The sequence below is a fragment of the Pyxicephalus adspersus genome, chromosome 4 (genome assembly GCF_032062135.1).
Source record: "Pyxicephalus adspersus chromosome 4, UCB_Pads_2.0, whole genome shotgun sequence".
Lineage (NCBI taxonomy): Eukaryota > Metazoa > Chordata > Amphibia > Anura > Pyxicephalidae > Pyxicephalus > Pyxicephalus adspersus.
This window is the reverse complement of record NC_092861.1, coordinates 152,256,052-152,269,040: the sequence shown is the minus strand read 5'-3', so window position 1 is coordinate 152,269,040 and position 12,989 is coordinate 152,256,052. Positions and strand designations below refer to the sequence as shown.

Sequence of the window (12,989 nt, the reverse complement as noted above, 5' to 3'; positions counted from 1 at the left end):
GTGAAGCTTAGTTTCAGGTTTGTGTTTGATTTTGATGGACATGCAAATTAAATGTTTAATGCCATATTTTAAAGCAAAACGTTTAAAATAAAAAGGTGTGGCCAGGCGGGTCGATGGAGGGCGACGTCCCTTCTGCAAAAAAAAGCTGCTTGATCGAGACTTTTTATATACATTTAGCTGTCCTTGGTTTGACACAGACACCACTATTTTCATTCAGTTCTCTTCCGGGTGTTAGATCTTTGGTTGTCTTGATTAGCCAGGATGACACAACTCCTGCAGTTCATTTGGTACGGCCGCTTGGTGCAGCTCAGGGTACTGTTACCAGGAAGATTGCCTGCTTGCAATTGCCATGGCAAGGAAATGTTGGAGACACCAGTGAGATACTTTTAGTTACCTAAAATTCTCTTCCAAATGGACTTTTTACTTTAAAGAGCCTTCACACAAGAAAAAGTATCAATGCAATCATATTGATTGGTGCAAATTATAAGGATTCATTTAGGAACTGACCCTTTAACCTAAAAAAACCCCATTGTGTAGCTGGGATTGGCTGGACCTGTGCACCCAGCCAAGATCTCTCCTTCTTCTATGATTCGTACAATTGCCCACCTCCTGCTTGTGACTAGTCTGTATGTAGACACTTGGTGTGGCAGCAATGTTGGTGAATGTGGTTTACCATCTATTGGTCTCCCCACTTTGGGTGTCACATGGTCACATCTGATTGACCCCCCATTGGCTCAATTTAAAGTTAAAATAAAATAAGTGGCAATGCAGTGTGTAAGCACATTTTACCCATGAAGCAGATATTCCGTCCACACATTCATTCTATTCATTGTTTGTATTCACTTATTGACCTGATTGGTATGAAATTTTCCTCTTGGGTTCACGTGGGCTTTAAGCTGCACATTTTATAATGCAGCCATGATCCACTGACAGGTGCTCTTTGGAGAATACCCACACAAGCCTGAAGCAAATCTTGAAAGTAAGAATTGTCTTAAAAAGAATCCTCAGTCTGTGGCTATATTCATTTACATTCACCCGTCATTCACAAACCAGTTTTATGTGTCTGTGCAGGACATTATAAAATGAGACGTGTGAATGCGCCGTTTACACTCGGATATTGAAGGCCAGTTAGTTCAGCCCCCCTACCAGGCAACGCGTCGGCACTCTGTGAAGATTGAATCGCCGGCGGGTAACGCTGAGGGTAATATACAACCCTCCCACATCCTCCAAGTCCCTGAGAATGGCATTATTCACATAAAAAGAAATACAGAACTGAGAAATAAAAATATCATCAGCCTTGTGCGGAATGACAATCATCTGGTGGCGGAGTGCGTGGGGCGATCGGAATTGTGCGACTTTGTTCTGTAAATGTGTTTTGTAATGTAGACAGCGCCGGGGGGTAATTTCCAAGGCTGGATTTCCATTTGCTCTGTAGTATGATGGCGGCTCTGAGATTCGGGTGCTTATAAAGTTAATTACACGCGTCCCGAAGGATGGATAATCCCCCCATAAGAGGGGCCGTGTCCCCAAATGTCTTAATCTCATTATGTAATGTGGATATTCTGAATAGAAGAAATTCAGAGGATTAATCAGACTTTTTACAGGTAATGGACCAGCACAAAGCTCAGCAATGGACAAGAACTCCATATTTCCTTTCATTAGAGTTCTCCGTCATGTAATGCCACTTGTGTGGCCGTCTTTCCCATTTCTCCTTATTCTCCTTCTACAATTTATATCCAAACGCAGGAACAAAGATATGACATTGGAGCTTCCCAGCCTTTAGATGTGATGGCTGCATTTGTTTTCTTTCTTTAGCTTTTTCTTCTCTTTACCTTCTCCTGGTCATTCTGCAAAGAATGCAAATAACACTCAATAAGTTTGCTGAATAGGGGAGCAGTGTAAATGTTTGTTTTATTAAAAGATCTTCAAATCAAATATTAACAACATAAATTTAAAAATATTTACAAAATACAAAATAACATGGTAAATTATGTAAATATCTTAGTTTTGTGCCAAAAGGAATTCAAATATAAATCTAACTTCTACTAAGCAAAGGCCAAGAAGCACAAACCCTCCCCCATGTATGTCGCCCTTTTCCAAAAATCAAACCATATACCAAAATCTAAGGTTACGTACACACAGACGAGGAACGATCTAATGGAAGGGAAGAAAGCACAGCAGGGTGCCGCTCCATCTTCCTCCCCCTCCCTTCTTCATAGAGCAGAACAGTACTGTATGTACAGAGCTCATTCATGCATTATTCAGTCGTTCAAACAACAATTATTGCACGTGTGTACGTAGCCTAAGGAGTTGTAAAGGACAGAACGAGAATGAGGCTCAACCTGAGATAGGTAGAACATCGAAGGAAGAGCTGATGTTCCTCCTCGCCCTCATCCAGGCTCCTCTGATATCCTCGCCCTTTTCTGACCCTGAATTTTCCCCATCCCATGCAGAATATTATTCATTACCTGAATTGGAAGGATTTGTTTTCATATGCATACCTGACGCCATGCAATACCAGTGTAATATCCAACCACCGCATGGAATATAAATCTCCAAATATCCCCCCCATATATAAATCCCATCCAATATATCCCCTCCACAGGGAATACCAGGAGCCCCCCGCCATTTTCTTCTTGAAGGGGATTTAGAACAGACATTCTCTTGAGGGTCGGTGCTGATAAATCCTTAATTAAAGTTTACCATGAAAGGCGAGCCGAGTCCGCTCCCTAAACTTCATGGGAATCCTTTCCATATTAATTCATCTCAGCGCTCCCTCAAAACTGGACTTGGCCAATCCCTTAATGACCCATCAAAAAATGAAGACAAGATCTGCCTCTCCATGCTTTTCCTGGAAAGGTTTTTAATGTCCTCTTCTGTGATCTGCCATTGCTTCAGTATTTTCAGACTAAGGGTGACATAACCTGGAAGCCGTCCTGCTGGATCCTCGGCTTCTTCACATTTCCGGCAGAAAGTTTTTATGTCCTCTGCTATGATAGAGGAGCAGTGTGGTCACCCGAGGATGGGAAGATTTCTGTAGTCCTAACTCACTAGAATAGAATAGCTCTCTGGCATTGTGTTAGAACTACAGAACATCCCTCTCCTTCTCTCCAAACACAGGAGGAAGATGTTCTGTAGTCCTATCACACATCATGTCATAGAGTGACATCTAAAGCTCATTTGCTGTACAGAGGAGCAGCTAATTATTATCCTCTGCCAGCCCACCGGACTGCACGGCACACACCGCGGACTGATCAGAGTACCGTTATGTCTGAAACTGATTGCACTTTTCAGATGATTAGAAACGCTTTGTCTGTCATAAATATTCAGACAAGAAGTAATGAAGTTGATGAAATGCAAAGAATGAATTTTAAGTGAATGGCAGATGCCTCGCTCAGAATCCGGAGTATTATCACATCTCCACGCAAATACCAAACGTCCAATTTAGAACTTTAAAAAAAAAATCTGAAATGAATCTGAGATGATTTGCTGTTTGTTAGATAAAGGTCGTTCACGTACGTCCTAGACAAGGGATTGTAAAGGCGAGGGATCTGGGAACAGACAAAGTCACTTTTTTGGTTAACAAAAATTCAAATTAAGGATTCTTGCATTTACCTGGCCCAGTCAGATATCTAAGACTGGCGGAATTTAGATTTTCTTAAAGGTAGTCAACCTCCCTGGCCAAAGGCTCTGACGGCGAGGACTTTGTGCGTGGGCCAGGGGCCAGGTTGTGGCCTCCAATAGACACCCAACAGACCTGGAGTGGCACACCAAGCAGGGTATAAGGTACCCATGACTTATGAGGCAGAGTTCAGCATTTGTGATCCATTAACCCAGACAAAGTACCAGGAAGCAGACAGGTGTGTAGTCATGATGAAGGGGGGTTCAGCATTGGGAGATCCATCAGCGTCCATCAAGTTCCGGGCAGCGGTGTAGTCATGGTGTAGCAGAGGTCAGGACGAGCAAGCCCAGACAGGGTAAGAGGTTTCTCCCCTTTATCATGGCTACACTCCTGCCCACCGCCTGGAATTTCATCTGTACTAGGTGACCCAGGTTCACCATGAGTACACAATGGGTTCACAGGAGTTGGTAGGTAGAGCACCGTGATTATTCAGCAACAAGCAATGGCTGGATGATCCTTTAAATAGTCCATAGTGGGGGGGAGGGAAGTGACTTGCACACTCAAACATGCTCTTGTATTGGTTGCCACACAAAGAGGCTCCTCCCCTGCCTATTCCACTGGGTCAACACAGCTACATGAATGGCTGTGCGGAGTGTCACAGAACCACCCCCGAGGGGAACAACATATGACTCTGCATTCAAACTGGAAAACTGGAGCTGCAGTAATGATATTTAATGGTTTTAGGTCAATTTTGTGTTAGTTTAGCTGTAGTTTGTAAATGTCTTTTTTAAAAATATACATTTTGTAAAATGTTTTAGATAAAGACAATTTTAAGAAATGATAATCTTGGTATCTACAACAAAGAACTTTCAGGATAGAGGACAGAAGCTCCTCCTCAGACAGTCTTTCATTGAAACAAATGGAGACATCCAATACAGCTGAACTCATTACTCTGACGTATTTACTGGTTTATGTAGGTTTTTGCTTGAGTTACTGAGACCTGTAAACCATTCATTTTTTTTTTTAATTTTAGGAGTTAAAGTTGATCTGAACCCAGTAACTGAATGGCAATTTATTTGTTCTATAGACTGTGTATCAAATAATTGTCATTTTTTCATGAAATACTTGTCCACATTTTTTGTGATCTTCTGATCTAATTCCGCCTCTTTCCATTTTATCTCCACATACCCTCCACTGATGTCTATTAAGCATGATATGAAGGCCTTGTATTTGGAGAAAAATACATTTTTAATTTTTCCTTGTTTGCTGCATGGTATTAGTTCATGGTGACAACACTGGACCACATTGTGTATGTTGTCACGACCAGTTGTAGACTCTGTAATGTAAGTCGGTGTGATATGTTGACAGCGCAGACATACAATAGACACCTTCAATTTGCATCTCCCTGCAGAAGACGATCCCGAATTATCTTGCTGAGTTTTGTGTCTGCAGTAAATGAAATGTAATAATATATTTCATGCTCCGGTAGTTTACAATGATCTCCAATTATAAATGTTTCCACAGGTTGAACGTTTATCCTCCAGGGTAGAAGCTGTGGCAGATCTGCCTCCCCTCATTCACACGGAATTAATAAATTAACAAAAATGAGTGTATCTGAATATGGGACTTGTTATCATAGCTGTGTCAGGCCCAGAGAGAATGAAACAATTCTAACTCTGTGCCACCAAAAACACCGGCTGTGCCGCAAATTAAAACCCAGCTGGCAGAACATTAATCAAAATGCTTCTCCGCCCCCGACAGAAAATTCCGGATCATTGCGATAGTCACAGTCATGCTAACAGATCAGGTTTGGGATGAGGGGGTCACCTGGCAGCTCTGTAATGCTGAATGTTTGGCGGTATTGTCATGCTGGGACAGAATTGGGGTCTTCCCCAGACTGTGACCACAAGGTCACATATAGAGTCCATATAGTATATCTCTAATTTGGTGTCTCCATAAATCAGCATATCCATGGCTGACGTACAAATGCTCCGTCGCTGTTCCTGGAAATGATTGCTAATAAATATTTCCTATGACAGCAGAATGAATGAGCACTGTGCAGTGCATAGAGGACGAGCAGATGGTGCCAACTACATTGTGTACATTGCAGGAAACTACAGCAGTCAGGGGACAACCGAGCTGGCAATAGATTTTTGCCTAAGATGAACATTCAAAATTGTCCTGAGCAAACAGTTAGCGCCAGCAAAGCTATTTTAAGATCGACATGATTTATGGTTGTTGATGTATTAGGTATAGACCATATATCTAAAGTATGTGGTGACTAACTTGGTGCTTCCAGTTGAAGACCCCGGTAATGCTACATCCAACAAAGACATTGTAGACAATTGTGCTCTTCCGGCCTTGTGGTCACAGTTTGCTGAAGACCCTTTTCTGTTCCTCCATGACTGTGCCCCGGGGTACAAAGCCAGCTCCATAAAGACATAGGGGCACCAGTTTGGTGAGGAGGAACCCAGGTGTCCTGTACAGAGCCCTGACCTCATCCCTACTGAACACCTTTGGGATGGTGAGCCAGGTCGTCTCGCCCATCATCAGCGCCTGACCTCATAAATGGGGGCATATGCCCAAAGACACCCTCCAACATTGTATGGAAAGTCTTCCCACAAAAGTAGAGACTGACCATTTCCCATAATAATGGATATGGTCCTGGAATACCATGTGTAACAAACTCCTATAGGTGTGATGGACAGGTGTCCAAAAAAGTTTATCAATATAGTGAATGTGTAATGGTCCAAGCCAGCCGTTCTCAACCAGAGTTCCTCTAGAGATTGTTGGGGGTTCCTCATTCTGTGGCTGATTGACCTTTCATTTGGCTGTATAGTTATGGGTTCAATGCCACGTGGAGGAGCCAGACACCAGTGATGTTTTTAGTTGTGGTATTCCAGCCATCACCAATTAAAGAGGCTTTTTCCCACCAATCCCCAATAAATTGATTTTAGCGGGGGTTCCCTGAGACCTACAATTTACTTTACAAGGTGCTCAAGGGTAAAAAGTTAAGGAAGGCTGAACAAATATTTATTGTCATAAAATATTCTATTTTTTTTTTTTTTATCAAAAAGTGATCCAGAACAAATTCTTCACTTCTTTTTGTGAGATTTCAATGCAAGTTAAAATAGCAGAGCAAAGGTCGGCCTGTTAAGTTAATGACGGTCATTGTCTTAAAGCAGCGATGATTAGTTGGGGCTTTCTAACAAAACCAATGTACAAGCTTCCCATTTATCGGGGGCAGCTATAAAATCAATGGAATAAATTAAAAGCAAAATTAAAGAGAAATTTGAGGCAAGATCAAGTTTGGTGGAAATTTGCCCTCATCGCTATGATAAAGAACTCTAGAAGAACTCTTTTCCAGATCAATGGAGAAAAGTAACAAAATAAAACAAAAGCAAATTGCAAAGCAAACTGCAGCTTTCCGCCTCTACAGAAACGCATTGCTTCTTTGCAGAAATTTCTTTTCATTTGAAAATGATTTTTACAGTCTTTCAAAAACACTGTGAAGAGTATTTTACAATAAGCGGAAAAGTCATAAACACTTTTATGCACCACAGGAAGCCATTGAAATCTAAATTTCATTGTAAGGTAATACAATATTACATTTGCTTCTTGGTAAATAGGACCCCTAAGGTGAGTGAGATGGAAAGGGAGAGACATCAGCTCCACGTCTCACTTTGCAGTTGTTATGAAGTAGCAGTTAGTTGGAGCAATGACACAGCAAAGAACTCGCTTGAAGAATATGTAAACCTCAACCGAAGGACATTTCGTCTTCTCTGTGTATCATTACCAGTTGGTATTTTTTTTAGATATAATATTCTTTAAAAAATGTTTTATTCACTGCTACATCTCAGCTCTGCTGGTCTTCTGCAGCCACTTCTTGTTATGTGCACTACAGCCATGTCTGCTGGCACTTCTTACGTTGGGTTACCTGAGGACAATGGTGGTCCATGTCTTCTAAATGCGTATTGAAAGGTTGACTTGTAGTCTCTATATGGAGTAAGGCCAATGGGATCAAATATTCCAAGATAGATTGGGAGATTCAGTAGGTAATTTGCTCCCAGAACTTATTCAGGTGAATTATTCAGGGAAATAAGCTAATTACTAGTTTCAGAGGTCCATGGATTTTTTTTTTTACGCAGATTAAAAGCAGGTAAATCCAGCCAGTTAGTTACGTTTCAGGAAAAAAGCTTCTACATCTTCAGCTGCCCTTGCTCTAGTCACTGGAATAACCTAACTAACTAGCTGGATTTACCTGATTCCAAACAATCTATCCGTTACCTCTATAACCAGTTACTAGGTTATTTCTGACATTTGAAGTCCCAGGAACACATTTCTCCCTGAATCTCCCAAACCTTCTTGGAATATTAGATATTATTTATCTCGGTTTCCTCTGAAGAAGACAAATATGGCGAAACGCGTTAGTTTGAGGTTTATTCTTTATACTCCCTAATAGACTGCTATTTTAGCATTTCAAAGAATAATACTGTTTTATCACATATTATGGAATGTGTTCAGGTAACTTTGTATGGCACTTAATTATTGTTGTCATATTAAACCTATGTTTGTCTAGTGCCAAGGAAAAAAACCTCTCTTTGATTTGGATTCATGTGTCCTATCCATACAAAGGACGTCTTATTCTTTACTTTTCTGTTCTCTATGTCTGCTCCCCATCTACGAAGGGTTCTCCTCAGTCATGTTTTAAGGAACATCTCAGAAACAACCTTGGATAGGTGAAAGCCAAAGAAAAAACAGAACTGTCTGCATCTCTGCTCCTTAGCTGCCATTATAGGATTGTCCACACTGAGTTAGAAGTAATCCACCAATATTATGTTACCACTCTGACCGCAGATCATCAGGCGGCAGACAAGTCAGGGCAGGTGGCAGACAAGTGTAATCCAGGTACAAGCACCGGTCAGGAATCCAAAAGGGCAAGAAATGGCAGAGTGTGAATGAGCAACTTACAGGTAACAAGGCTGAGAATCCAGCAACCAGAACCTGGAATCCGGGAGGTATAAATAAGACTGGCAGCCAATAGCAGGACTGGAACCAGTAACTACTCTGCTCATTGGCTGCTGCATGTTTCCTGAAATCCCCTCCAGCTGTGCACAGCCCCAGAGCAAGTGCCGGGGATGCTAAATTATCAAATTCTTGCACAGCTAAAGGGAGGCTGAAGATGCTGCAGGCTGCTGGACAAATGATCTTTGGGCGGAATGGTAACACATATCGCCTTAGGCCCCAGCTTTAGATTGGCTTCCAAAATGTGCAAAGCATGAGGCACCCAAGACAAATTGGTGTCTCTTATCTTAGCACACCAGTGCTGGATTAGGTGATACATATGGTGATCCAGGCCAAGCACAAAGAATTGAGGAAAGTCTCCAATGCCATGTTGGAAAAAGTAGTAGTTGCATGAAAGAAAATGATCAGGACTTGCCTCACCAACATTCTTACTTATACCCCAATTCTGACTGTACCCAGCTACTTACCTGAATCCCCCCCCCCCTTACCCACCTCCTCACCAACAACAGCCAATGCTCACTCAGTGAACAACTTATCCTTCTCTAAATTGGTGCTTCTCAGTGTTGGAACAATTATTATTTTTTGTTTGCACATGGCTGGGTGGGTGAAGTCAGCAAAGCTTCAACTTATTTACCAACCTAAGTGAATGAACTAAGTGAGTACATTTTTGCTCACTAGCTGGTTGTGCTCCATACAGAACTTATTCATTTTCATTATCAAGTTCAATTTTGTGTACTAATAAAGATAAATGGTATTTTACTTGGCCAGTGCCTGACTGCATTGTGCATTGAGGTTGAAAAGATAAAGCAGGGCTTGATGGTTTGCTGGTTTACTAGCACCATGTATGCGAAATGCGTCAGCCTTATCAGCTTTCATTAAATGGAGAAGTATTCAGATCACCTGAGAACATAAAAGTCATATTACTGTGGCATGATACCTGCTGGAGCTTTACGTGAATTTATCACATTTCCCTCATTACGTCATGGTGTGAACAGGAATTTCCATGTTGCAGTAAATTATACCATCTGTCTCCTCTGCAGATGCTGGACCAGAAACTACAACATGAACTACTGGCTCATTATCCGTCTCCCCATTCTGGTCGCCATTGGGGTGAGTTATATGAGAAGACAAGATAATGATCTGTTAATGTTTGGGGTAAAAAAAATAAAAAAATAGATGATTAGAGAAAAATTGAAAGAAATATGCAACCTGCAGTGCTGATACCCTTCTGAATAAGTAAAGTTTCTGTGTGTCTCTGCCCTTCTGATCTGCATGCCTGTTACAGGTTTCCGTTTAACATTTTTATTCTGAACAGCAGCAGCCTAAATATTTACTTGAGAACGGGCCTAGACAAAGTGCGGCCCATAGCAAATTTGAAGTTTGGGCTTCAAATACTTAGCACGTCACAGAACCACTAGCATTTTGACAATTGTGGCCCTGGAGCTGGTAAGGATGCTGGGCCCAGTTTGCCCTACCCTACCGCAGACCTGTATTTAGTATATGTAAGTTTCCATAATAGTAAAACATATAAAATAGCAAAACTTTTGGTTTCCTTCTGTAAAATAATGCATGGGAGTATGATTCTTAGATCCAAAAATACAACCAGCTGGAATTAATTGCAGAAATATGTGCAAATGTAGTTCCCTGGCAAACACCCCTATTGGTTCTTTATTGTGATGGGTGACCTCCCTGACCAATAGAATATAGTTGGATATGCTTGAATAGAAAGTTGAGAGAGGAGAGAACTACAGATGTATAAATCAAATAAAGCTATATATATATATATATATATATATATATATATATATATATATATATACACAGGTGCTCCAACACGTTTCAAGAGCAAAAGACTCCCTTCATCAGGGCTTGTAATGGCGAAAGGAGAAGGAGAGGTTTATGTAACACTGGACCTATTAAAAAGCTTAGTTTTCAATTTAAAAAAGAAAAAGATTCACTCTGAGAATCAAGATGAGATTTGATGAACATCTGTATATAAAGAGTGAACCATTTTAGTGAAAACTTAGGATTCCTAATCAGTTCAGTGTTACACGGATCTCTCCTTTTCCTTTTAACCACTACAATCCCTGATGAAGGGGGATTGATCAGTGAAATGTGCTGGAATTCCTATGACTTTTACTGTGGCAAGTAAAGATTAACTGGACTTAACACACCTATGCCGTTCTACTACCTCAACCTTTTTTCAGTATCATTGACCTATAGGAACGCTCAGAAGCTTGGACGTGGCTCTGGCTGGAGCACTTTACACTTTGACCTTACGATATTGAAAACTTTATATATTATACGTGGATGTCATAAAATGCCACTAAAGCTGTCCTGGAGGTGTGAATTCAGTGTCTGAACTTTGTCATTGTGCAGGTGAATTTTGTGATCTTCATCAGGGTCATCTGTATAATCATCTCCAAGCTGCAGGCCAATCTGATGTGCAGGACGGACACAAAGTGCAGGTAAGTCTCTACCTGTCACTCCTGCTATGGATGGTGATACCTTCAGGTTCCAGAGAGATGACCAAAAACTGCCAAACCAAACTGGTTTCATTAATTAACAAATTGTTGTGCAGAGGACAACGAGCCAGTCACATTAATCTTTATACCAGAGGAGCTGACACTCTAATGTCCCCCTACAGTCAGCTTTTTGGTTGCAGGACCATTAAAAGAATTTTGAGATCCACTTTAAAAAGACCCAGTCACCGTAAGCCTACACTGTATAAAAAAGAGATGGTATCATTACCTGTCAGGAGAGCCATGTCTTGGAACGTTACAGCTTTGCCTGAACCCCATTCTGCATACAAGATGATAGGAAAAACCACAGCATGAAATGGGAGTTGTACACATCTGGAAGTGTTGAATATCTGCATTGGCCAACAATCAGCCAACTTATTACAGCTGAATTCTTAGAATATTGACTATATATTGGGGTGTATATATATTCAGACTGATAACAATGTCTGCACATTGTCCACCCTAACAGATATTTATACCCTCATGCCACCCTCCCACATTTGCAGAGCCATCACGCATGGAGCAGGGCTTTTGAATAGGGGGTAAAAGAGACCTTGCCATGTGACGACGCTCAAATCTGAGTGGCCAATCACCAAGCTCCAGGTCTGTAATTTTGTGGGGGCCACCATTTGACCTTGAAGTTTCTGCAGGGAGCAACATTATATACATTACTGAATTGTGGGCTATGGATGGAAATTCCATGAAATGTGACAGGGTCTCTTTAATCTGGAGTTCTGCCAATAGACCTCTAATAAATAAATATGTTGGACAGTTCTCACCTTTGGTGATATCAGGCAGATATTATTATGTTCCATTAGTAAATTCATTATTCATTGTGAATTTTTAATCTATATCAGGAACAATCTTTTCTCATTGTGAATTTAATCAAATTTCGCTGTGATTACTAAATTGACATTAAATGTGATGAAATTAATATGGAGGTGAGCTTTAAACTCTGGATTGTTTTGCTGGATATTGAATCGGGTTAATGTGATGAACTGCAAATCGCGCTTTGCATTTATTGGCCTAATATTGTTCTATAGAATGTGACATTATATGTGACTTATCTACACGCAGTCCTTTTGCTTGATCTCTAATGGCCGATGGGCCAAGCTCCGTCCATTGTTCTAAGGTTGAATACTGGGTCCTGTGGATTTATTTATTGTAATTTAATGCTAAATATTTACTTTTCATCATGTAAACACTTTTACTGGATTATAGGTAGCAAACAGCCAGCCACATTGTTGTACAGTTCAGTAGATACTTAGCTAGTATTAAAGAGGACCTGTCTATAATTTCACAAGGACAGTACTGCTCCTAACAAATACCAGCCAATTGGAAGGCTGTTCGTTATTTACCTTAGTAACAAGTCCCCAGTGGAACCCAGTCTAAAATTTCCCTGTATTTATCCTTTTCAATGACCACTAATGTATAGAGCCCTTCCAATAACCAAGGTATGGAACCCTTCCAATGACCACCAATGTATGGAGTCCTTCCAGTGACCACTAATGTATGGAGTCCTTCCAACAACCAATGTATGGAGTCCTTCCAACAACCAATGTATACAATTCTTTCAATTACCAATGTATGTAGCCCTTCCAATGACCGCCAATGTATGGAGTCCTTCCAACAACCAATGTATGGAGTCCTTCCAACAACCAATGTGTACAATTCTTCCAATGACTACCAATGTATAGAGGCCTTCCAATGACCACCAATATATAGAGCCCTTCCAATGATCACCAATGTATGTAGCCCTTCCAATGACCACCAATGTATGTAGCCCTTTTAATGACCACCAATGTATAGAGCCCTTCCAA

At 40.9% G+C, this 12,989-nt stretch overlaps 1 protein-coding gene across 1 annotated transcript in view; it reads left to right on the top strand.

Annotated features, from left to right (window-relative positions):
• GLP1R (glucagon like peptide 1 receptor) overlaps positions 1-12,989 on the top strand; it is a 175,096-nt gene that overhangs the window by 141,425 nt on the left and 20,682 nt on the right. The window contains exons 9-10 of the mRNA XM_072410312.1: positions 9,688-9,757; positions 11,027-11,115. Coding sequence (XP_072266413.1) covers positions 9,688-9,757; positions 11,027-11,115 — 159 coding nt within the window. The remainder of the gene's footprint in view (positions 1-9,687; positions 9,758-11,026; positions 11,116-12,989) is intronic.